The sequence below is a fragment of the Lissotriton helveticus genome, chromosome 7, assembly GCF_964261635.1.
Source record: "Lissotriton helveticus chromosome 7, aLisHel1.1, whole genome shotgun sequence".
Lineage (NCBI taxonomy): Eukaryota > Metazoa > Chordata > Amphibia > Caudata > Salamandridae > Lissotriton > Lissotriton helveticus.
In genome coordinates this window covers 122,227,683-122,253,281 of record NC_136068.1, presented here as the reverse complement: position 1 = coordinate 122,253,281, position 25,599 = coordinate 122,227,683, and the positions used below count along the sequence as shown (strand labels likewise).

The window sequence follows — 25,599 nt, the reverse complement described above, 5'->3', positions numbered from 1 at the left end:
AGTACAGAGATCTGGGCCTAAATCCATCGTTTTTTTGCTCTCCACACCACCCTGGGTTAGACACTGGCTATATGCAAATCAGCTCTGAACCTGTGCCTCATGGGAACAGTCCAGTCCGAACTACCAAGCCATGTCTTTCCCAGACCGGAATCAAGCATCCAATGACCGGTTTCTGGCTATCAGCCTGGATAGCTTGACTCCAGTTGTGTGGAGAGCCTGGGACTCACGTCTGAGCATACCCAGCCTACTCGGGGTGAAAATTGCAAAAAACACAGTTGATGGACAGAATGTAGAGCAATGTCATACATTCACCCCAGTACAGAGATCTGGGCCTAAATCCATCGTTTTTTTGCTCTCCACACCACCCTGGGTTAGACACTGGCTATATGCAAATCAGCTCTGACCCTGTGCCTCATGGGAACAGTCCAGTCCGAACTACCAAGCCATGTTTTTCCCAGACCGTAATCAAGCATCCAAGTACCGGTTTCTGGCTATCAGCCTTCATCAGCCTGGATAGCTTGACTCTAGTGGTGTGGAGAGCCTGGGACTCACGTCTGAGCATACCCAGCCCACTCAGGGTGAAAATTGCAAAAAACACAGTTGATGGCCAGAATGTAGAACAATGTCATACATTCACCCCAGTACAGAGATCTGGGCCTAAAGCCATCGTTTTTTTGCTCTCCACACCACCCTGGGTTAGACACTGGCTATATGCAAATCAGCTCTGAACCTGTGCCTCATGGGAACAGTCCAGTCCGAACTACCAAGCCATGTCTTTCCCAGACCGGGATCAAGCATCCAAGGACCGGTTTCTGGCTATCAGCCTGGATAGCTTGACTCCAGTTGTGTGGAGAGCCTGGGCCTCACGTCTGAGCATACCCAGCCCACTCGGGGTGAAAATTGCAAAAAACACAGTTGATGGACAGAATGTAGAACAATGTCATACATTCACCCCAGTACAGAGATCTGGGCCTACATCCATCGTTTTTTTGCTCTCCACACCACCCTGGGTTAGACACTGGCTATATGCAAATCAGCTCTGACCCTGTGCCTCATGGGAACAGTCCAGTCCGAACTACCAAGCCATGTCTTTCCCAGACCGGAATCAAGCATCCAAGGACCGGTTTCTGGCTATCAGCCTTCATCAACCTGGATAGCTTGACTCCAGTGGTGTGGAGAGCCTGGGACTCACGTCTGAGCATACCCAGCCCACTCGGGGTGAAAATTGCAAAAAACACAGTTGATGGACAGAATGTAGAACAATGTCATACATTCACCCCAGTACAGAGATCTAGGCCTAAATCCATCGTTTTTTTGCTCTCCACACCACCCTGGGTTAGACACTGGCTATATGCAAATCAGCTCTGACCCTGTGCCTCATGGGAACAGTCCAGTCCGAACTACCAAGCCTTGTCCTTCCCAGACCGGAATCAAGCATCCAAGGACTGGTTTCTGGCTATCAGCCTTCATCAGCCTGGATAGCTTGACTCCAGTGGTGTGGAGAGCCTGGGAAACACGTCTGAGCATACCCAGCCCACTCGGGGTGAAAATTGAAAAAAACACAGTTGATGGACAGAATGTAGAACAATGTCATACATTCACCCCAGTACAGAGATCTGGGCCTAAATCCATAGTTTTTTTGCTCTCCACACCACCCTGGGTTAGACACTGGCTATATGCAAATCAGCTCTGAACCTGTGCCTCATGGGAACAGTCCAGTCCGAACTACCAAGCCATGTCTTTCCCAGACCGGAATCAAGCATCCAATGACCGGTTTCTGGCTATCAGCCTGGATAGCTTGACTCCAGTTGTGTGGAGAGCCTGGGACTTACGTCTGAGCATACCCAGCCTACTCGGGGTGAAAATTGCAAAAAACACAGTTGATGGACAGAATGTTGAACAATGTCATACATTCACCCCAGTACAGAGATCTGGGCCTAAATCCATCGTTTTTTTGCTCTCCACACCACCCTGGGTTAGACACTGGCTATATGCAAATCAGCTCTGACCCTGTGCCTCATGGGAACAGTCCAGTCCGAACTACCAAGTCATGTCTTTCCCAGACCGGAATCAAGCATCCAAGGACCGGTTTCTGGCTATCAGCCTTCATCAGCCTGGATAGCTTGACTCCAGTGGTGTGGAGAGCCTGGGACTCACGTCTGAGCATACCCAGCCCACTCGGGGTGAAAATTGCAAAAAACACAGTTGATGGACAGAATGTAGAACAATGTCATACATTCACCCCAGTACAGAGATCTGGGCCTAAATCCATCGTTTTTTTGCTCTCCACACCACCCTGGGTTAGACACTGGCTATATGCAAATCAGCTCTGACCCTGTGCCTCATGGGAACAGTCCAGTCCGAACTACCAAGCCATGTCTTTCCCAGACCGGAATCAAGCATCCAAGGACCGGTTTCTGGCTATCAGCCTTCATCAACCTGGATAGCTTGACTCCAGTGGTGTGGAGAGCCTGGGACTCACGTCTGAGCATACCCAGCCCACTCGGGGTGAAAATTGCAAAAAACACAGTTGATGGACAGAATGTAGAACAATGTCATACATTCACCCCAGTACAGAGATCTGGGCCTAAATCCATCGTTTTTTTGCTCTCCACACCACCCTGGGTTAGACACTGGCTATATGCAAATCAGCTCTGACCCTGTGCCTCATGGGAACAGTCCAGTCCGAACTACCAAGCCATGTCTTTCCCAGACCGGAATCAAGCATCCAAGGACTGGTTTCTGGCTATCAGCCTTCATCAGCCTGGATAGCTTGACTCCAGTGGTGTGGAGAGCCTGGGACACACGTCTGAGCATACCCAGCCCACTCGGGGTGAAAATTGCAAAAAACACAGTTGATGGACAGAATGTAGAACAATGTCATACATTCACCCAGTACTGAGATCTGGGCCTAAATCCATCGTTTTTTTGCTCTCCACACCACCCTGGGTTAGACACTGGCTATATGCAAATTAGCTCTGACCCTGTGCCTCATGGGAACAGTCCAGTCCGAACTACCAAGCCATGTCTTTCCCAGACCGGAATCAAGCATCCAAGGACTGGTTTCTGGCTATCAGCCTTCATCAGCCTGGATAGCTTGACTCCAGTGGTGTGGAGAGCCTGGGACACACGTCTGAGCATACCCAGCCCACTCGGGGTGAAAATTGCAAAAAACACAGTTGATGGACAGAATTTAGAACAATGTCATACATTCACCCCAGTACAGAGATCTGGGCCTAAATCCATCGTTTTTTTGCTCTTCACACCACCCTGGGTTAGACACTGGCTATATGCAAATCAGCTCTGAACCTGTGCCTCATGGGAACAGTCCAGTCCGAACTACCAAGCCATGTCTTTCCCAGACCGGAATCAAGCATCCAATGACCGGTTTCTGGCTATCAGCCTGAATAGCTTGACTCCAGTTGTGTGGAGAGCCTGGGACTCACGTCTGAGCATACCCAGCCTACTCGGGGTGAAAATTGCAAAAAACACAGTTGATGGACAGAATGTTGAACAATGTCATACATTCACCCCAGTACAGAGATCTGGGCCTAAATCCATCGTTTTTTTGCTCTCCACACCACCCTGGGTTAGACACTGGCTATATGCAAATCAGCTCTGACCCTGTGCCTCATGGGAACAGTCCAGTCCGAACTACCAAGTCATGTCTTTCCCAGACCGGAATCAAGCATCCAAGGACCGGTTTCTGGCTATCAGCCTTCATCAGCCTGGATAGCTTGACTCCAGTGGTGTGGAGAGCCTGGGACTCACGTCTGAGCATACCCAGCCCACTCGGGGTGAAAATTGCAAAAAACACAGTTGATGGACAGAATGTAGAACAATGTCATACATTCACCCCAGTACAGAGATCTGGGCCTAAATCCATCGTTTTTTTGCTCTCCACACCACCCTGGGTTAGACACTGGCTATATGCAAATCAGCTCTGACCCTGTGCCTCATGGGAACAGTCCAGTCCGAACTACCAAGCCATGTCTTTCCCAGACCGGAATCAAGCATCCAAGGACCGGTTTCTGGCTATCAGCCTTCATCAACCTGGATAGCTTGACTCCAGTGGTGTGGAGAGCCTGGGACTCACGTCTGAGCATACCCAGCCCACTCGGGGTGAAAATTGCAAAAAACACAGTTGATGGACAGAATGTAGAACAATGTCATACATTCACCCCAGTACTGAGATCTGGGCCTAAATCCATCGTTTTTTTGCTCTCCACACCACCCTGGGTTAGACACTGGCTATATGCAAATTAGCTCTGACCCTGTGCCTCATGGGAACAGTCCAGTCCGAACTACCAAGCCATGTCTTTCCCAGACCGGAATCAAGCATCCAAGGACTGGTTTCTGGCTATCAGCCTTCATCAGCCTGGATAGCTTGACTCCAGTGGTGTGGAGAGCCTGGGACACACGTCTGAGCATACCCAGCCCACTCGGGGTGAAAATTGCAAAAAACACAGTTGATGGACAGAATTTAGAACAATGTCATACATTCACCCCAGTACAGAGATCTGGGCCTAAATCCATCGTTTTTTTGCTCTTCACACCACCCTGGGTTAGACACTGGCTATATGCAAATCAGCTCTGAACCTGTGCCTCATGGGAACAGTCCAGTCCGAACTACCAAGCCATGTCTTTCCCAGACCGGAATCAAGCATCCAAGGACCGGTTTCTGGCTATCAGCCTGGATAGCTTGACTCCAGTTGTGTGGAGAGCCTGGGACTCACGTCTGAGCATACCCAGCCCACTCGGGGTGAAAATTGCAGAAAACACAGTTGATGGACAGAATGTAGAACAATGTCATACATTCACCCCAGTACAGAGATCTGGGCCTAAATCCATCGTTTTTTTGCTCTCCACACCACCCTGGGTTAGACACTGGCTATATGCAAATCAGCTCTGACCCTGTGCCTCATGGGAACAGTCCAGTCCGAACTACCAAGCCATGTCTTTCCCAGACCGGAATCAAGCATCCAAGGACCGGTTTCTGGCTATCAGCCTTCATCAACCTGGATAGCTTGACTCCAGTGGTGTGGAGAGCCTGGGACTCACGTCTGAGCATACCCAGCCCACTCGGGGTGAAAATTGCAAAAAACACAGTTGATGGACAGAATGTAGAACAATGTCATACATTCACCCCAGTACAGAGATATGGGCCTAAATCCATCGTTTTTTTTCTCTCCACACCACCCTGGGTTAGACACTGGCTATATGCAAATCAGCTCTGACCCTGTGCCTCATGGGAACAGTCCAGTCCGAACTACCAAGCCTTGTCTTTCCCAGACCGGAATCAAGCATCCAAGGACTGGTTTCTGGCTATCAGCCTTCATCAGCCTGGATAGCTTGACTCCAGTGGTGTGGAGAGCCTGGGACACACGTCTGAGCATACCCAGCCCACTCGGGGTGAAAATTGCAAAAAACACAGTTGATGGACAGAATGTAGAACAATGTCATACATTCACCCCAGTACAGAGATCTGGGCCTAAATCCATCGTTTTTTTGCTCTCCACACCACCCTGGGTTAGACACTGGCTATATGCAAATCAGCTCTGAACCTGTGCCTCATGGGAACAGTCCAGTCCGAACTACCAAGCCATGTCTTTCCCAGACCGGAATCAAGCATCCAATGACCGGTTTCTGGCTATCAGCCTGGATAGCTTGACTCCAGTTGTGTGGAGAGACTGGGACTCACGTCTGAGCATACCCAGCCTACTCGGGGTGAAAATTGCAAAAAACACAGTTGATGGACAGAATGTAGAGCAATGTCATACATTCACCCCAGTACAGAGATCTGGGCCTAAATCCATCGTTTTTTTGCTCTCCACACCACCCTGGGTTAGACACTGGCTATATGCAAATCAGCTCTGACCCTGTGCCTCATGGGAACAGTCCAGTCCGAACTACCAAGCCATGTTTTTCCCAGACCGTAATCAAGCATCCAAGTACCGGTTTCTGGCTATCAGCCTTCATCAGCCTGGATAGCTTGACTCTAGTGGTGTGGAGAGCCTGGGACTCACGTCTGAGCATACCCAGCCCACTCAGGGTGAAAATTGCAAAAAACACAGTTGATGGCCAGAATGTAGAACAATGTCATACATTCACCCCAGTACAGAGATCTGGGCCTAAAGCCATCGTTTTTTTGCTCTCCACACCACCCTGGGTTAGACACTGGCTATATGCAAATCAGCTCTGAACCTGTGCCTCATGGGAACAGTCCAGTCCGAACTACCAAGCCATGTCTTTCCCAGACCGGGATCAAGCATCCAAGGACCGGTTTCTGGCTATCAGCCTGGATAGCTTGACTCCAGTTGTGTGGAGAGCCTGGGACTCACGTCTGAGCATACCCAGCCCACTCGGGGTGAAAATTGCAAAAAACACAGTTGATGGACAGAATGTAGAACAATGTCATACATTCACCCCAGTACAGAGATCTGGGCCTACATCCATCGTTTTTTTGCTCTCCACACCACCCTGGGTTAGACACTGGCTATATGCAAATCAGCTCTGACCCTGTGCCTCATGGGAACAGTCCAGTCCGAACTACCAAGCCATGTCTTTCCCAGACCGGAATCAAGCATCCAAGGACCGGTTTCTGGCTATCAGCCTTCATCAACCTGGATAGCTTCACTCCAGTGGTGTGGAGAGCCTGGGACTCACGTCTGAGCATACCCAGCCCACTCTGGGTGAAAATTGCAAAAAACACAGTTGATGGACAGAATGTAGAACAATGTCATACATTCACCCCAGTACAGAGATCTAGGCCTAAATCCATTGTTTTTTTGCTCTCCACACCACCCTGGGTTAGACACTGGCTATATGCAAATCAGCTCTGACCCTGTGCCTCATGGGAACAGTCCAGTCCGAACTACCAAGCCATGTCTTTCCCAGACCGGAATCAAGCATCCAATGACCGGTTTCTGGCTATCAGCCTGGATAGCTTGACTCCAGTTGTGTGGAGAGCCTGGGACTCACGTCTGAGCATACCCAGCCTACTCGGGGTGAAAATTGCAAAAAACACAGTTGATGGACAGAATGTTGAACAATGTCATACATTCACCCCAGTACAAAGATCTGGGCCTAAATCCATCGTTTTTTTGCTCTCCACACCACCCTGGGTTAGACACTGGCTATATGCAAATCAGCTCTGACCCTGTGCCTCATGGGAACAGTCCAGTCCGAACTACCAAGTCATGTCTTTCCCAGACCGGAATCAAGCATCCAAGGACCGGTTTCTGGCTATCAGCCTTCATCAGCCTGGATAGCTTGACTCCAGTGGTGTGGAGAGCCTGGGACTCACGTCTGAGCATACCCAGCCCACTCGGGGTGAAAATTGCAAAAAACACAGTTGATGGACAGAATGTAGAACAATGTCATACATTCACCCCAGTACAGAGATCTGGGCCTAAATCCATCGTTTTTTTGCTCTCCACACCACCCTGGGTTAGACACTGGCTATATGCAAATCAGCTCTGACCCTGTGCCTCCTGGGAACAGTCCAGTCCGAACTACCAAGCCATGTCTTTCCCAGACCGGAATCAAGCATCCAAGGACCGGTTTCTGGCTATCAGCCTTCATCAACCTGGATAGCTTGACTCCAGTGGTGTGGAGAGCCTGGGACTCACGTCTGAGCATACCCAGCCCACTCGGGGTGAAAATTGCAAAAAACACAGTTGATGGACAGAATGTAGAACAATGTCATACATTCACCCCAGTACAGAGATCTGGGCCTAAATCCATCGTTTTTTTGCTCTCCACACCACCCTGGGTTAGACACTGGCTATATGCAAATCAGCTCTGACCCTGTGCCTCATGGGAACAGTCCAGTCCGAACTACCAAGCCATGTCTTTCCCAGACCGGAATCAAGCATCCAAGGACTGGTTTCTGGCTATCAGCCTTCATCAGCCTGGATAGCTTGACTCCAGTGGTGTGGAGAGCCTGGGACACACGTCTGAGCATACCCAGCCCACTCGGGGTGAAAATTGCAAAAAACACAGTTGATGGACAGAATGTAGAACAATGTCATACATTCACCCCAGTACAGAGATCTGGGCCTAAATCCATCGTTTTTTTGCTCTTCACACCACCCTGGGTTAGACACTGGCTATATGCAAATCAACTCTGAACCTGTGCCTCATTGGAACAGTCCAGTCCGAACTACCAAGCCATGTCTTTCCCAGACCGGAATCAAGCATCCAAGGACCGGTTTCTGGCTATCAGCCTGGATAGCTTGACTCCAGTTGTGTGGAGAGCCTGGGACACACGTCTGAGCATACCCAGCCCACTCGGGGTGAAAATTGCAAAAAAACACAGTTGATGGACAGAATGTAGAACAATGTCATACATTCACCCCAGTACAGAGATCTGGGCCTAAATCCATCGTTTTTTTGCTCTCCACACCACCCTGGGTTACACTGGCTATATGCAAATCAGCTCTGAACCTGTGCCTCATGGGAACAGTCCAGTCCGAACTACCAAGCCATGTCTTTCCCAGACCGGAATCAAGCATCCAATGACCGGTTTCTGGCTATCAGCCTGGATAGCTTGACTCCAGTGGTGTGGAGAGCCTGGGACTCACGTCTGAGCATACCCAGCCTACTCGGGGTGAAAATTGCAAAAAACACAGTTGATGGACAGAATGTAGAGCAATGTCATACATTCACCCCAGTACAGAGATCTGGGCCTAAATCCATCGTTTTTTTGCTCTCCACACCACCCTGGGTTAGACACTGGCTATATGCAAATCAGCTCTGACCCTGTGCCTCATGGGAACAGTCCAGTCCGAACTACCAAGCCATGTTTTTCCCAGACCGTAATCAAGCATCCAAGTACCGGTTTCTGGCTATCAGCCTTCATCAGCCTGGATAGCTTGACTCTAGTGGTGTGGCGAGCCTGGGACTCACGTCTGAGCATACCCAGCCCACTCAGGGTGAAAATTGCAAAAAACACAGTTGATGGCCAGAATGTAGAACAATGTCATACATTCACCCCAGTACAGAGATCTGGGCCTAAAGCCATCGTTTTTTTGCTCTCCACACCACCCTGGGTTAGACACTGGCTATATGCAAATCAGCTCTGAACCTGTGCCTCATGGGAACAGTCCAGTCCGAACTACCAAGCCATGTCTTTCCCAGACCGGGATCAAGCATCCAAGGACCGGTTTCTGGCTATCAGCCTGGATAGCTTGACTCCAGTTGTGTGGAGAGCCTGGGACTCACGTCTGAGCATACCCAGCCCACTCGGGGTGAAAATTGCAAAAAACACAGTTGATGGACAGAATGTAGAACAATGTCATACATTCACCCCAGTACAGAGATCTGGGCCTACATCCACCGTTTTTTTGCTCTCCACACCACCCTGGGTTAGACACTGGCTATATGCAAATCAGCTCTGACCCTGTGCCTCATGGGAACAGTCCAGTCCGAACTACCAAGCCATGTCTTTCCCAGACCGGAATCAAGCATCCAAGGACCGGTTTCTGGCTATCAGCCTTCATCAACCTGGATAGCTTGACTCCAGTGGTGTGGAGAGCCTGGGACTCACGTCTGAGCATACCCAGCCCACTCGGGGTGAAAATTGCAAAAAACACAGTTGATGGACAGAATGTAGAACAATGTCATACATTCACCCCAGTACAGAGATCTGGGCCTAAATCCATCGTTTTTTTGCTCTCCACACCACCCTGGGTTAAAAACTGGCTATATGCAAATCAGCTCTGACCCTGTGCCTCATGGGAACAGTCCAGTCCGAACTACCAAGCCTTGTCTTTCCCAGACCGGAATCAAGCATCCAAGGACTGGTTTCTGGCTATCAGCCTTCATCAGCCTGGATAGCTTGACTCCAGTGGTGTGGAGAGCCTGGGACACACGTCTGAGCATACCCAGCCCACTCGGGGTGAAAATTGAAAAAAACACAGTTGATGGACAGAATGTAGAACAATGTCATACATTCACCCCAGTACAGAGATCTGGGCCTAAATCCATCGTTTTTTTGCTCTCCACACCACCTTGGGTTAGACACTGGCTATATGGGAACAGTCCAGTCCGAACTACCAAGCCATGTCTTTCCCAGACCGGAATCAAGCATCCAAGGACCGGTTTCTGGCTATCAGCCTGGATAGCTTGACTCCAGTGGTGTGGAGAGCCTGGGACACACGTCTGAGCATACCCAGCCCACTCGGGGTGAAAATTGCAAAAAACACAGTTGATGGACAGAATGTAGAACAATGTCATACATTCACCCCAATACAGAGATCTGGGCCTAAATCCATCGTTTTTTTGCTCTCCACACCACCCTGGGTTAGACACTGGCTATATGCAAATCAGCTCTGACCCTGTGCCTCATGGGAACAGTCCAGTCCGAACTACCAAGCCATGTTTTTCCCAGACCGGAATCAAGCATCCAAGTACCGGTTTCTGGCTATCAGCCTTCATCAGCCCGGATAGCTTGACTCTAGTGGTGTGGAGAGCCTGGGACTCACGTCTGAGCATACCCAGCCCACTCGGGGTGAAAATTGCAAAAAACACAGTTGATGGACAGAATGTAGAACAATGTCATACATTCACCCCAGTACAGATATCTTGGCCTAAATCCATCGTTTATTTGCTCTCCACACCACCCTGGGTTAGACACTGGCTATATGCAAATCAGCTCTGACGCTGTGCCTCATGGGAACAGTCCAGTCCGAACTACCAAGCCATGTCTTTCCCAGACCGGAATCAAGCATCCAAGGACCGGTTTCTGGCTATCAGCCTTCATCAGCCTGGATAGCTTGACTCCAGTGGTGTGGAGAGCCTGGGACTCACGTCTGAGTATGCCCAGCCCACTCGGGGTGAAAATTGCAAAAAACACAGTTGATGGACAGAATGTAGAACAATGTCATACATTCACCCCAGTACAGAGATCTGGGCCTAAATCCATCGTTTTTTTTCTCTCCACACCACCCTGGGTTAGACACTGGCTATATGCAAATCAGCTCTGACCCTGTGCCTCATGGGAACAGTCCAGTCCGAACTACCAAGCCTTGTCTTTCCCAGACCGGAATCAAGCATCCAAGGACTGGTTTCTGGCTATCAGCCTGGATAGCTTGACTCCAGTGGTGTGGAGAGCCTGGGACACACGTCTGAGCATACCCAGCCCACTCGGGGTGAAAATTGCAAAAAAACACAGTTGATGGACAGAATGTAGAACAATGTCATACATTCACCCCAGTACAGAGATCTGGGCCTAAATCCATCGTTTTTTTGCTCTCCACACCACCCTGGGTTACACTGGCTATATGCAAATCAGCTCTGAACCTGTGCCTCATGGGAACAGTCCAGTCCGAACTACCAAGCCATGTCTTTCCCAGACCGGAATCAAGCATCCAATGACCGGTTTCTGGCTATCAGCCTGGATAGCTTGACTCCAGTTGTGTGGAGAGCCTGGGACTCACGTCTGAGCATACCCAGCCTACTCGGGGTGAAAATTGCAAAAAACACAGTTGATGGACAGAATGTAGAGCAATGTCATACATTCACCCCAGTACAGAGATCTGGGCCTAAATCCATCGTTTTTTTGCTCTCCACACCACCCTGGGTTAGACACTGGCTATATGCAAATCAGCTCTGACCCTGTGCCTCATGGGAACAGTCCAGTCCGAACTACCAAGCCATGTTTTTCCCAGACCGTAATCAAGCATCCAAGTACCGGTTTCTGGCTATCAGCCTTCATCAGCCTGGATAGCTTGACTCTAGTGGTGTGGAGAGCCTGGGACTCACGTCTGAGCATACCCAGCCCACTCAGGGTGAAAATTGCAAAAAACACAGTTGATGGCCAGAATGTAGAACAATGTCATACATTCACCCCAGTACAGAGATCTGGGCCTAAAGCCATCGTTTTTTTGCTCTCCACACCACCCTGGGTTAGACACTGGCTATATGCAAATCAGCTCTGAACCTGTGCCTCATGGGAACAGTCCAGTCCGAACTACCAAGCCATGTCTTTCCCAGACCGGGATCAAGCATCCAAGGACCGGTTTCTGGCTATCAGCCTGGATAGCTTGACTCCAGTTGTGTGGAGAGCCTGGGACTCACGTCTGAGCATACCCAGCCCACTCGGGGTGAAAATTGCAAAAAACACAGTTGATGGACAGAATGTAGAACAATGTCATACATTCACCCCAGTACAGAGATCTGGGCCTACATCCATCGTTTTTTTGCTCTCCACACCACCCTGGGTTAGACACTGGCTATATGCAAATCAGCTCTGACCCTGTGCCTCATGGGAACAGTCCAGTCCGAACTACCAAGCCATGTCTTTCCCAGACCGGAATCAAGCATCCAAGGACCGGTTTCTGGCTATCAGCCTTCATCAACCTGGATAGCTTGACTCCAGTGGTGTGGAGAGCCTGGGACTCACGTCTGAGCATACCCAGCCCACTCGGGGTGAAAATTGCAAAAAACACAGTTGATGGACAGAATGTAGAACAATGTCATACATTCACCCCAGTACAGAGATCTGGGCCTAAATCCATCGTTTTTTTGCTCTCCACACCACCCTGGGTTAGACACTGGCTATATGCAAATCAGCTCTGACCCTGTGCCTCATGGGAACAGTCCAGTCCGAACTACCAAGCCTTGTCTTTCCCAGACCGGAATCAAGCATCCAAGGACTGGTTTCTGGCTATCAGCCTTCATCAGCCTGGATAGCTTGACTCCAGTGGTGTGGAGAGCCTGGGACACACGTCTGAGCATACCCAGCCCACTCGGGGTGAAAATTGAAAAAAACACAGTTGATGGACAGAATGTAGAACAATGTCATACATTCACCCCAGTACAGAGATCTGGGCCTAAATCCATCGTTTTTTTGCTCTCCACACCACCTTGGGTTAGACACTGGCTATATGGGAACAGTCCAGTCCGAACTACCAAGCCATGTCTTTCCCAGACCGGAATCAAGCATCCAAGGACCGGTTTCTGGCTATCAGCCTGGATAGCTTGACTCCAGTGGTGTGGAGAGCCTGGGACACACGTCTGAGCATACCCAGCCCACTCGGGGTGAAAATTGCAAAAAACACAGTTGATGGACAGAATGTAGAACAATGTCATACATTCACCCCAATACAGAGATCTGGGCCTAAATCCATCGTTTTTTTGCTCTCCACACCACCCTGGGTTAGACACTGGCTATATGCAAATCAGCTCTGACCCTGTGCCTCATGGGAACAGTCCAGTCCGAACTACCAAGCCATGTTTTTCCCAGACCGGAATCAAGCATCCAAGTACCGGTTTCTGGCTATCAGCCTTCATCAGCCCGGATAGCTTGACTCTAGTGGTGTGGAGAGCCTGGGACTCACGTCTGAGCATACCCAGCCCACTCGGGGTGAAAATTGCAAAAAACACAGTTGATGGACAGAATGTAGAACAATGTCATACATTCACCCCAGTACAGATATCTTGGCCTAAATCCATCATTTATTTGCTCTCCACACCACCCTGGGTTAGACACTGGCTATATGCAAATCAGCTCTGACGCTGTGCCTCATGGGAACAGTCCAGTCCGAACTACCAAGCCATGTCTTTCCCAGACCGGAATCAAGCATCCAAGGACCGGTTTCTGGCTATCAGCCTTCATCAGCCTGGATAGCTTGACTCCAGTGGTGTGGAGAGCCTGGGACTCACGTCTGAGTATGCCCAGCCCACTCGGGGTGAAAATTGCAAAAAACGCAGTTGATGGACAGAATGTAGAACAATGTCATACATTCACCCCAGTACAGAGATCTGGGCCTAAATCCATCGTTTTTTTGCTCTCCACACCACCCTGGGTTAGACACTGGCTATATGCAAATCAGCTCTGACCCTGTGCCTCATGGGAACAGTCCAGTCCGAACTACCAAGCCATGTCTTTCCCAGACCGGAATCAAGCATCCAAGGACCGGTTTCTGGCTATCAGCCTTCATCAGCCTGAATAGCTTGACTCCAGTGGTGTGGAGAGCCTGGGACTCACGTCTGAGCATACCCAGCCCACTCGGGGTGAAAATTGCAAAAACACAGTTGATGGACAGAATGTAGAGCAATGTCGCACATTCACCCCAGTACAGAGATCTGGGCCTAAATCCATCGTTTTTTTGCTCTCCACACCACCCTGGGTTAGACACTGGCTATATGCAAATCAGCTCTGACCCTGTGCCTCATGGAAACAGTCCAGTCTGAACTACCAAGCCATGTCTTTCCCAGACTTGGCAGTTCGGGCTGGACTGTTCCCATGAGGCACAGGGTCTGACTGATTTGCATATAGCCATGTCTGAACTGGGGTGGCAGAGTGGGCTAAAGAACGGTGATGGATTAAACCCAGATCTTTTGACTGGGTGTGAGTGTTTGATTGGTTCAGATGCTCCGTCCATCACCACCCCCTTTTGTACCTCGAAGGATACAAATCAAGCCCGCAAGACCAGGCATGGAGAAGAGTTCATTAAGTGTAAGCCAAAAAATTAGTCTGGCAAGACTGGAGAGGGTCCAGGAGTCAGTAACGACACAGGCCGGGCCTCAAAACTGGGTCGGGTAGAGGTATGGGTGTAAAGGGGAGCATCTCCAAGTCCAACAAGACGAAAGAGGTGTAGTTGGCTCCGATGGGGTCGTTGAAGGGCGCTGTTAGCTATGGTGGCCAAGGTCATCATGAGAGCCTCACCTTGAACAGGATGCTCAAGTGAAAGGTAAGTCAAGAGGGGTCGGGTTCGGACAAAGGTAAAACCCGGCTGAATGAGGAGCCAACCATTGGAGAAAAACGACCTGGGAGGCTTTGCAATCGGCAAAATGGAGGATCCAGGACATGGAGCCCGAATACCTCGCCACAAAATGGCGGAACTGCGGGCAAACCGAAAACAGATCTTAAAGGCCAAAAAGAAAGAAAACATACCCCGGGTGCAAGTCATAGAGGGGGTTGTCATCAGCACTGGATGGGAGAAGGCTGTAGGTCTTCGAACCCTCACGCGTCATCGAGGTTAGGAGAAAGTCCGCTCAGGGAGCCCGGCTGCGGCCCCGGAAGAAGAAAAGCAGCTGCGGGGTCAGGAGAGTGCATCAACATCAAGAGGGGGGAACAAACTCCGCTGTAAGGGCAGCCGATTCGGCTCTCACAAAAATTGCTCCATCCGGGGAAACACGATCCGTGCGCTCTTTTCGAACCCTGGATAAGTGAAGCCGAGGAACCATGATGTGTAGCGGGCTGTGCGAACATGGAGGAGCAGGGCCCCGGTAAGAGTGATCCAGGAGCCGTTACGAGGTTGGGAGTGGGTCCCCGAATGGCCAAAACCAAGTTGTCAACAGACTGATGGGGAAGGGGAGGGGAGGGGGGTGCAAGTGGATCATCGAACTTGGGCCCACTCAACGACTCGATGCAAAGAGAGATGAGGCAAGAAGCGCTTTCCCCTGCAAGGCGTCCTGTAGGAGGGCAGCGCAGTTCTGAGGTGCAAATCGCACTGGTTCGTTTGGAGAGGTGCTGCAAGTTCCAAGCACTCTAGGAACTCAGACCTGGAGGTGATCCGCGTGGAAGAGGATGGGAGGCTCATCGTGCTGGATCGTCTGAGGAGGTGTTGCACGCACCGACCACATGAGGAGCTCAAGCCTGGGGGAGATTGGCGTGGTGGGAGGCTGGTGGCCCATCAGGAAGCCAGCGACCGTCCCCACAGGCAAACCACGGGACTGAATTGCTGCCGGCAGGGGAGATGCTGAAAAGTCCTTGGGATAAAGACGTGCTCGATCCAGGTGGGGAGGGGGGAGGCAGCGGAGGCAAAGGCTCATTGAGGTTCAAGGTTAAAAACGTCTTGGCAGGTGAGCAAACATTGAGCGAGGAGGTCCGGTGTCGTGAGGTTAAGGATGTCGGAAAAAGGGATTCGGATGGCGGGGTTTGCAGGGGATATTAACCAATATGGTTATCCCCAACCCAGGAGCTCTTGCAGAGAACTCCTACTTTGCGGGAGTTGTGTGTGCGCGAAAGTGAAACTGATCGCGATCAGGCGCTGAAAGCTGGTGGCTGCGCATGGGTAACCGCAAGCTTGTGGCCAGCAAAAGACTCTGGTGGCACTTTTAAAAGCCTCTCACTAAATGTCTCGCCAGGCCAGCGCATCCGCTGGCTCTGGCGAGACCTAAAAATGGCAAGAGAATGTGGAGATATCTTGACATTTTTTTTCAATTGTTCGACCTTGCTCTATTTTAATGTTGTCGTGATTACAGACACAGTTTTATAAGACCTGTTTTTTCTTGTACTATACACCCGAAAAGTTTGCCAAATTGGGTAGAGGGTTTAGGCACATGCTGTCCTCAATGTGCTTTTCACAAAGCAGACATTGTACAGCGGTTTACAACTTGAAAAAAAAGCCATTTATATGCGAAAAGGTGGCCGTACACGATGGAAAGGCTTGAGAATCTGGGCTCCTGTATCTGAGAGGGTGAGGTACCTCAGTAGGGCTGAGGGCCAATTATTTTGCACTTGACACTTTTGGGGGGTCGGTTGGCTCCTCCAAGTTACAGTCATGAAATTGTTGAAGATGTACATGTATATTGTAATTAATTTGTGTAATGTTGATTGAATCTTACTATGTATTTATTGTATGTCACCAGCTGTGGGTGGTAAGTTTGTGTGGAGCGAAAAATGATATAAAATTAAAAACAAATTATAAAATAAAAAAATATATTTTATTACAATGTAGAACCATGTAGGGCTCAACAGTACAAAGAGCTTTAACATTGCTTACCCTTTTCGCAGTAGTAATAGCACCAGGAAGTAATTTTCCCTCCTAAATTCCTCGCAGTAGTAATAGCACCAGGAAGTAATTTTCCCTCTTAAATCCTGGGATGCAATTTTATACCGTTTTTTTGTTTAAGAGGGCTACATTTACTTAGATATTAACATATTAAATTGCAGGTGAAGGGGTGGTCTTCTCAATGGGTAGATGCAAATTTGTTGCTCTCCATAAAGTCTGCCACAGGAATCGTGAAAAATAGACGTGGGAAGGACATTCTTCTTATGCTATGATGGTATTTCGATTCAACGGGAAAAAAAAATGATGATTCAGCAGGCTCAAGAGTTTCTTGGCAGCTTTTTCCTGCGAGTGAGGCTGTGTCTCTGGAATCAGTTTAGTCTTATTTACTCGCATTTGGAAGCAGGAAAGGAAGGGTATTTGAAGGCCAGGTCTGTGTTTTTTCAACCCAGTTTGAATTTCCATTTTTTTATTTTACATATATGATGTTTTAGTAAAGGATCAAAACGAAGAAAAATCTTATGGTTAGGCCTTTTTTCTAATAATAATTGTAGAGCGTTTTTCTGTGCATTAAAAAGTGTTTCCCCCACACAAAGCTGCAAAATGAGGCATTTTATAAAGAAAATGAAGATGTCAGTATTGAAGCACTGTTAGAAGTTCATTTTCTTTCTGTACTCAATCGGAGGCTGAGATACATGCCCAGAGATGAAAGCCTTCAGTAAGCATTCCAACACCCATTGCTGCTACTGTTCACCATATCTCTTTTTCCCCCTAAACTTTTTTGAGCCATCAAGAACTTGTTTTGTTATTGACTAATATATAAGTTGTTACTAAACAATATTGCTAGTGAAGCAGACTAGTACATACATGTCGTCTGCTTAGGTGTAAACTCGAAACTGTAACCGAAATATCTAGCCAAGGCATGAACGTGCAGGTTGAACATGTGGTGTACTCTACTTAACATTTTGTAGGTCCTGGTCGAGAAAGCAGCTTACTTTATCGCGTGGGACCAAAAAGCAGTAGAGAAATGTATCATACTGACCAACACTAATCATTTTTAAAGCTTTTTTATTTTTACTAAATCTTTATCAAGTCACCCATAAACATTATTTGTGTACTTAAAAAAGATATTCATGTGAGGGTAAAAGTTAGTATTAGATTATCAATTGTAACAGTAGTTATTTGTAATGTGGTCTCCTTAATATGAGTCCACTACCCAAATTGTGTTCAGTCCCTTCATATGGCAAGACGGCTCCCAAAATATTCCTAGTTAGAGCACTGCAAGAGAGAAATATCTCTTGAAAACTCCAGCTAACTGTCATAACCTGTCATTTACTCACAATAATTTCCTCACTTTCTGTGCAATTGGTCAACAATAACACTTTTGTATTCTTTTTCACCTCAGTTGACTGTTTTATGCTAATACTCTATCCTCCATGGTTTGTGTGAAGTGGTATTTTGAAATTGTTTTCGTGGTAGCTCCCTGTGTATTCTGCTGTTAATTCTTTAGAATGGTGGGAAAATGCATTATCCCCTCTCCATTATGTTTGCTTTGTGTTCCTTTTAGCAAAACAAAAAAACAAGATCCACCCAAGACTCCAACAACTCCAAAAATCACCACGTTTCCTCCGATCCCTGTCACCTCTGACAGTGTACGCACTAAATGCAGAGAAATGCTGATAGCAGCCCTTCAGCTAGACAGTAAGTATTGTCTAAACTGAATGGGATGGTGCTCTTATAGAAATTAATTGACTGTGCTGCTTGTTTACTTGCAAGACGAATTTTCATGGATGAGTTTAGTTCATATTTTGTGGAGGTGACAATGATAGCTTCTGCATTCTTACAGACAAGTGCATCCAGAGCTTCTCGGAGAGGCTGTGAGAGAATCTGCACTAACATGCAATAATGCAGTGAGGTACTGAAGACATTGTCCATCTTAGGAAAAGCAAGTTAGCAGACAGTCAACAGACAGTATATGTAGATTGGGTGCCTCCAACGGATAGCTCTAGAGCTACTGGTAGCCCACCAGAATCCTGGAATTAGCTCTCTGAAGTGCAGACCAATACAGCATATAATTCAGACAGACCGTCGGAAGAAGCCAGCACTACTGATCTTTCGAACCCTTAAAGTGGCAGCCGGCCAAAGCAGTGGCAGGGCTACATGCTTACACACAAACAATACAGCACATGCTGCTAGGCTTTCATTATGACCACAGGGTCGGACTGGCACAGAAAATAGGCCAAAATTAGCAACTCAGATAGCTAAAAAGTGTCCCATATTTGCAAATCAGGACAGTTTAGAACTTGTAAGGACACATTAAATAGGTATTTTGCAAGGTATGCAGGAACACAGAGTAGGTGCCTAGGCACAGCCCCACATTTACCTATCTGAGCTGACCAGTCAAGGTCCTTTCAGACCCTGTGTGCTCGCCACAAAGCTCCCACCTCACCCCTCCAGCTCTCTGCTCCTCTGTACCTTGCAACATTCCTTGTGCATCGCAAGCTTTGTTCATCTCGTATCTGCTTCTGTCCCAGCCCCTGTGCTTCATTTTTCATTTCTTCACTCCTTGTACCTCTGTTTGCAACCCTTGTGCCTCTGTTTGCAACCCTTGTGCCTTTGTTTCACCCCTTTGTGCATCTGTTTCACCCCTTGCACTTGGCTTTCATTCCTTCACTTCTTGTGCCTCTGTTTTCTGGAGGGTTTTCATCCCCAGCACTCTGATTTAACTAACTCTTGCGCTTCAGTTTCACACCTGTCCTCTACCTTCTTCTCCTGTGTACTCTACAGTGCCTTTTAGTGTCTTTGCGCTCTTTTGCCTCTTGACCTTTTTGCCCCTCTGTGCCCCCCGCAGACACCACCCCTACTGCAATTTTCCTGCCACCCCCACTCATTACCTGCGCTCCTGCTGTGTTCTTTTTCTCGCCTCTTCTCATGCGCCACTTTAGCCCCAGTGTGCTCCTCCCCGTCCCAGGACCTACTGAATGGCGGCTGCTGTGCGATCATGTCGAAGGTGAACCAAAGGTCAGCCTCCCTATGCCCAGGTCACACCCAGCATCAGGAACCTCGGTCCAGTTACCCCCCCCCCCCCGGCGATACTACGCAGTGCTCCTTTCATCTTCTGCTGCTGCCCCACCACATTTCAGCAGGAGCCTTTATGTGCACTCACTGCCGGTTCTCCTGCAGCTACCCACCCACATCCCCAAGCAAGCACCAGTAACCACACTCACCCAACACCACACACCAAAGCAAACCGGCACAACAACACTCACACTCCTGCATGCTTCTCAACACATGATCTCTCAGCAACATGCAACTGAGATTTGGGACATGCTGAGTAGCGACACACACCGGACATCCACAGAGATAGGCACAACATTCATGGAAAATTTGCACTTCAAGCTGCAAATCTCCGAAAACTTGACCCTGAACGGAACCGTCGCCTACTGACTACCAGGACCGCAAGCCACCTTCACCAACCTCATCACCGACTTCATTGCCCTGTTCACTTGCGACTCCTCGAAAGTCTGGACAACATTGGACTTACCCAGTTCGTCTCAAAACCAACACAAATTGTGGGACACACACTGGACCCCATTTTCACCACCAGTGACAGCATCAAATACATACACCACTTCATCATCCACATCTACACACCGCAAGTCAACACTCAAACTTCCAAGCCACAGCTGCGGCAAAATCTCAGAAGCAAACTTGCTCAGCCCCTTCAGCAGGAAACAACCCACCCCACAGACATCCTCAACAAGGGCGTACCCACTTTTAACAACTGGATCAAGAACTGTGCAGACACCTTTGCACACCTCAAACTCAACTGACAGACTATCTGATACATAATGAAACTTCAAGACACCAAACAGCACTTGAAATAACGTGAAAGGAGATGGAGAGCCAGCCATGAAACCACCAATAGAACTACCTACAAGGCAGCACTCAGACGTTACCACCAGCAAATCAACGACACCAAGAAAAGAGTGTTAGCCAAACGTCTCGAGGGAAGCATCAACAGCTACAAGGAGATCTTCTCAATCATAAATGACTACACCTCACCTTCCGCCGCCATCAACATCACCCCCTCCTAAGAACTCTGGGGATGGCCAGATTTTTTTCACAGCAAAATAACAACCTTCTACAACAACTTCGAACAGCAGCCCAATCCCATTGCGCTCATTGCCAACCTACATACCACCTGACCGAATGGACTGACCTCACCAGAGTCAACACGGCAACAATCATGCGGGCCATCCAATCAAAGGCCCCAACTGATCAATGTCCCGCCATATCTACAACCTGTGAACATCACCAATCAGCACCACCCCCACCCAAATCATCAAAACCTCCATCACGTTGGCCATTCCAGATAATTGGAAACAAGCAGAAGTCAACACCTTCCTCAAGAAACCATCAGTTGACCCAAACCAACTCGGCAGCGTCTGACCCTACTACCTGCTTCCCTACCCAGCCAAAGTAATTGTGAAGACCATCAACAAGCAACTCTCAAAACGCCTCGATCTTCAGCACCTGCTGGACAACACCTATTCTGGATTCAGAAAATAAACACTGTACCAAAACAGAACTCATCGCAGCCACTTACGACATCCAAACCATCCTGGACTGAGGAGAATCAGCTGCCCTTTCCCTGCTCGATCTATTTGCAGCTTTCGACATGGTCTCCCACAACACTTTCATCAGAAGACTCCACAACATTGGCATCCAACGAGCCGCACTCAACTGGATCTGCTCCTTCCACACGGTAAGAAACACAAAGGGTCAGACTGCCACCCTTCACTTCAGAAACCAAGAGCCTGTTCTGCGGAGTCCGCCAGGGATCGCCCCTCGTCCCCAACCTGTTCAAAGTCTACATGACACCACTCGCCGACATCATCCGGTCTCAAGGCATCCCCATCATCACTTACACAGATGCCATCCTACTCCTCCTCTACCTGACAGATAAGACAGCCTCCACCAGCACCATCTTCACTAACTGAATAACCATGAAAGCTGACTAGATGCGTACCAACTGCCTGAAACTCAAGTCCGACAAAATCAGTAACAAAGCCTCCCCATGGGACTTCACTTGGCGGCCATCGGAGCTAGGGCCAACACTGACTGACCACACAGGAAACTTGGAGGTCAATCTGGACGAAAAGCTCAACATGACAGCACAAATCAACACAGTGAATGACAGCACAAATCAACACATTGAGGTCCTCCTGCTTCCACATCCTACGCATTCTATGAAATATCTTCAAGTGGCTGCCACAGAACACCAGACAGGCCATCACATAGGCACTCATCACTAGCATGCTGGACTACAGCAATTCACTCTACGCAGGCAACTGCAAACAACTCCTACAAAGACTCAAGATCATCTTGAATGCTGTCGCAAAACTGATGCTCGTCCTCCCTCGCACTTACATCACAGCTCAACTCAGAAAGCTCCACTGGCTCCCCATTCAGAAATGTAGCCAATTCAAACTTCTCCCACATACATATAGAACCCTACACAACACTGGACCTGCATACCAAAACAGGCGCATACTCTTTCACCAGCCGGCCAGGCACATGTGCTCTTACTCTCACTCATACACCCCACATCTGCAAGAACAGGAGGTTGCTTATTCTCATACATAGTATCCAAAACCTAGAAAATCAGAACCTTCTCCTCACTTCTAGAGTTTCGCAAGAGGCTGAAGACCAGGCTCTCCAAATAATAAAACAGGGACTACCCTCTTACACTGTTACTCAAGAGCCTGGATACTGAAGGGTGATTAGTGCACTGTACAAATGCAAATATCTTAAAAGCATTTGTGTTTGTTGCAGGCAATGTTTGTGGTAATATGAGTAAAGACCAGTCCACAAGGCAATATAACAAGCCCACAAGCAGCCAAAAAACAGGATCAAACACTGACCTTTCACACCAGCGCTTCACTCATCACGAGGTTGCCCTATGGGCCAATCCCTCCATGGCCACCTATCTTTACCCTCAATTTAGCAAAGTCAAATGGAGATTGGTCACTTTTCAAAGCCAACTCTATAAGTCATACAGTGTGAAAAAGAAAAGATGTTCTTGGAGTGTTTTTGCCCAAAAGGAAAAGGGCCTATTTGATAGAAACATTTGTATTTTGAGAACGTGATATATTGATGTTTCAAAATAAAATGATTGAAAGTTCAAAATATATTTAAGCTTCTCTTTGAATAATAACTCATAACGTGTTTTGGAGATTTATAGCTATTAGTATTTCCTTTGTGCCATTTGGTACTTACTGATGTGGCTATTATGTCATTAGTCATGTAGAGCATTTTATTTATAATGATAAAGCTTTTCCGGAAATTGCTGTTAACCCAGTCTTATGTGTTTGTGTGGTTGGTGTTCTATAACAATATCAAGTTTTAAATATCGTCCTGCCAAAAATTGTTTATCCAGAAAATCCACAGACCACAGCATCCTGAAGGTAAGTATATATAGGTAAGTATAGATAAAGTTACATTCTTAATTCCACATCAATTTATGTTGAAGATATAGCAATCTTCTAAAAAAGGGGGAGTTAGGTCCTAGGGTGCGGAGTTGGCTGGACCATCAATACTTTTACGAAAAGGAGATTGCCAACCTCACATTTCTTTTCTCCTCACAATTGAGGAAAACAAACCAAAATTACTATGTAGTTTGTTCGGTATATCCACTTCATACCTTTTACATTTTTATTTCATTATTTTTATATATTTCTTGTTTGAAAAAAACACAAAACATTAACACATTTGACACTTTCTATATAAATACAAATACATCAAAATTCAACAATACATATATATACACTATACATTTCACAAAGACTTTTATCAGCATTAAATTCGTTTTCACAAAATGCTCTCTAATTTAATTTTTGGTTACATTTTTACCCAACGGACAAAGTTAACACGAAAACATTTATCATTTAATAAACAGCAACTTAATGCATTTCTGTTTTAAATGCCGACGCGTTTCAAACCCAATTTATCACTTTCTGGGTTCTCATCAGGGCTCTGTCTCTTTTGAGTATCTATAAAGTATATATAAAACAAAGAAGTGTTCTGTTTTAGTACTCAATTATTTACTCTCAAATATTTTTTCAATCTTCACGCCTCCATTCTCCTATGTTGCTACTTTTACCTGTATTCCAGCATTTCGCCAGTCCACAGTTGTACGTTTTGTTCACTACTTCGTCTGTGTCTTTATCTACAATGTAAGTTATGTATATAAGGACTTTTGCTTTTCAGTTCTTACGAAGCTCACACACTCATTTGCGAAAGCATTGTTAAAGCGTACCTCATCAGATCTTTGTCTTCGTGTTGGCACCCTTAGCACTTTATCTATCTCACTCGCTGTCTGTCTATTATCTGTAATTGATTAATAAAATCGAGTGCTTTAGAATTTGATTACCTTTGTTTTATTCACCAAGTGATTCTGCGCTAGTCGCAGTACAAGCGAAATATCCGGTTCTCAAATGGGCGCGTTCCCGCGCAGGGTGCTACACGTATCCACTTGAAGTAGTCGACTTTATTCTGCCTGCAAATTATAATGGATTCTATCACCTTAATGTCAATTTTCTTTATTTGCTACCCGCATTTGTTAACCTCGAGGAGGGCGTACCTGCTTTGTTTCAAACGCGATCCCGCGCTGGCTGCTTTTCGCGTCTACAGCTTGCTCATTCGGCTTGCTCACTTTGGGGTCTTCGTACCTGGCAGTTTCCTGTGGGTGCACAGTATCTAATTGTAATCTGACATTCGTAGGATTTTAGTCAAAAATCGCCTAGAGTTACGGTTCGTGTTACCTGTCTCTCCTGTGTACTGGTCGTTAATGTTCCAATTTCCATGACATCGCGGCCATCTTTCAGTGTCTTTTTTTATATGTTTGACATTGTATGGCAAGCGGCGGCCATCTTTTTACGTGCAATTTTTTCAAAAAGAGGACACAGCTCATTTCTAAGCCTGCCCGAGGTTGGCTTACACAGCGGCCATCTTTTAGCGGATAATCTCGCTTTGGTTCTTTTTTTAAAAAATGTCATGATGGCAATTTGTGATTATTTCGAATTTCCAAATCGGTTGTTGTCATTTCATTCGATTTCGAAGTTCGAACAACACATTTTTCGAATTAGAGTCTGGAGACTTCAGACAATGAATTTAATCCAGTGAGGGCTCGTCCTCCCTGGTTTACTACTCTCAAGAATTTCACCTATTGATATTATCACATTTCATGACGTGCTATTGAGAGGTGGGGCGAAACACATTATCCTGAACTCTTCTTTGACTACGACAAGTTATTTTTGAGACTCCCCATTATAGGAGCTTTGCAAGTCCTATACTACAGTTGATTTCAAGACTAATCGATCTAGCAATAGAACGTTTCACACGCCACCCACAACAAAAAATGGGGTTTCACATATTCAGAAAAATAGAGACCCTCAGAAGAGGAACCCTTTTTCTTTCGATTGGCTCTTCAGCTGGATTATGTAATCATTTGAACCTCTATAAAACATATCCTACTGCTCTTGGTTCTAGAGTTAGAGCAGACAAGCAAAAAGCGTGCTTCAGCAGTAAGGAAAGTTTGTGGCTGGACTATTCGACTCTAAGGGATTCTCTCTCTTAGATAACAGACAGCATTTCAGAAATAGACAAGCTAATGTTCAAAAGGTCTTCAAAAAGGGCATGAGGGTCTCCAATCAAGTAATGAGGATAGAAGCAGTCACCTGAATTTGCTGCCTACCGCTATTGACAAACCTCGCCATGCAAAGATTCTCTTAGCTTTGCCTGATGAGCATAGACCCTGAAGCCCGGCACTGATTATTTAACAAAGATGTTCTCT

At 47.4% G+C, this 25,599-nt stretch overlaps 1 protein-coding gene across 7 annotated transcripts in view; it reads left to right on the top strand.

Moving 5' to 3' along the window:
* Positions 1-25,599, top strand: part of TCEA2 (transcription elongation factor A2) — a 620,358-nt gene that overhangs the window by 194,331 nt on the left and 400,428 nt on the right. For all 7 annotated transcript variants that reach the window (XR_013598494.1, XM_078651653.1, XM_078651650.1 and 4 more), the window contains one exon: positions 18,310-18,443. Coding sequence is in view for 6 of the 7 variants with exons in the window: in XM_078651653.1 (XP_078507779.1) it covers positions 18,310-18,443 (134 nt within the window). In the remaining variant the exon portion in view is untranslated. The remainder of the gene's footprint in view (positions 1-18,309; positions 18,444-25,599) is intronic.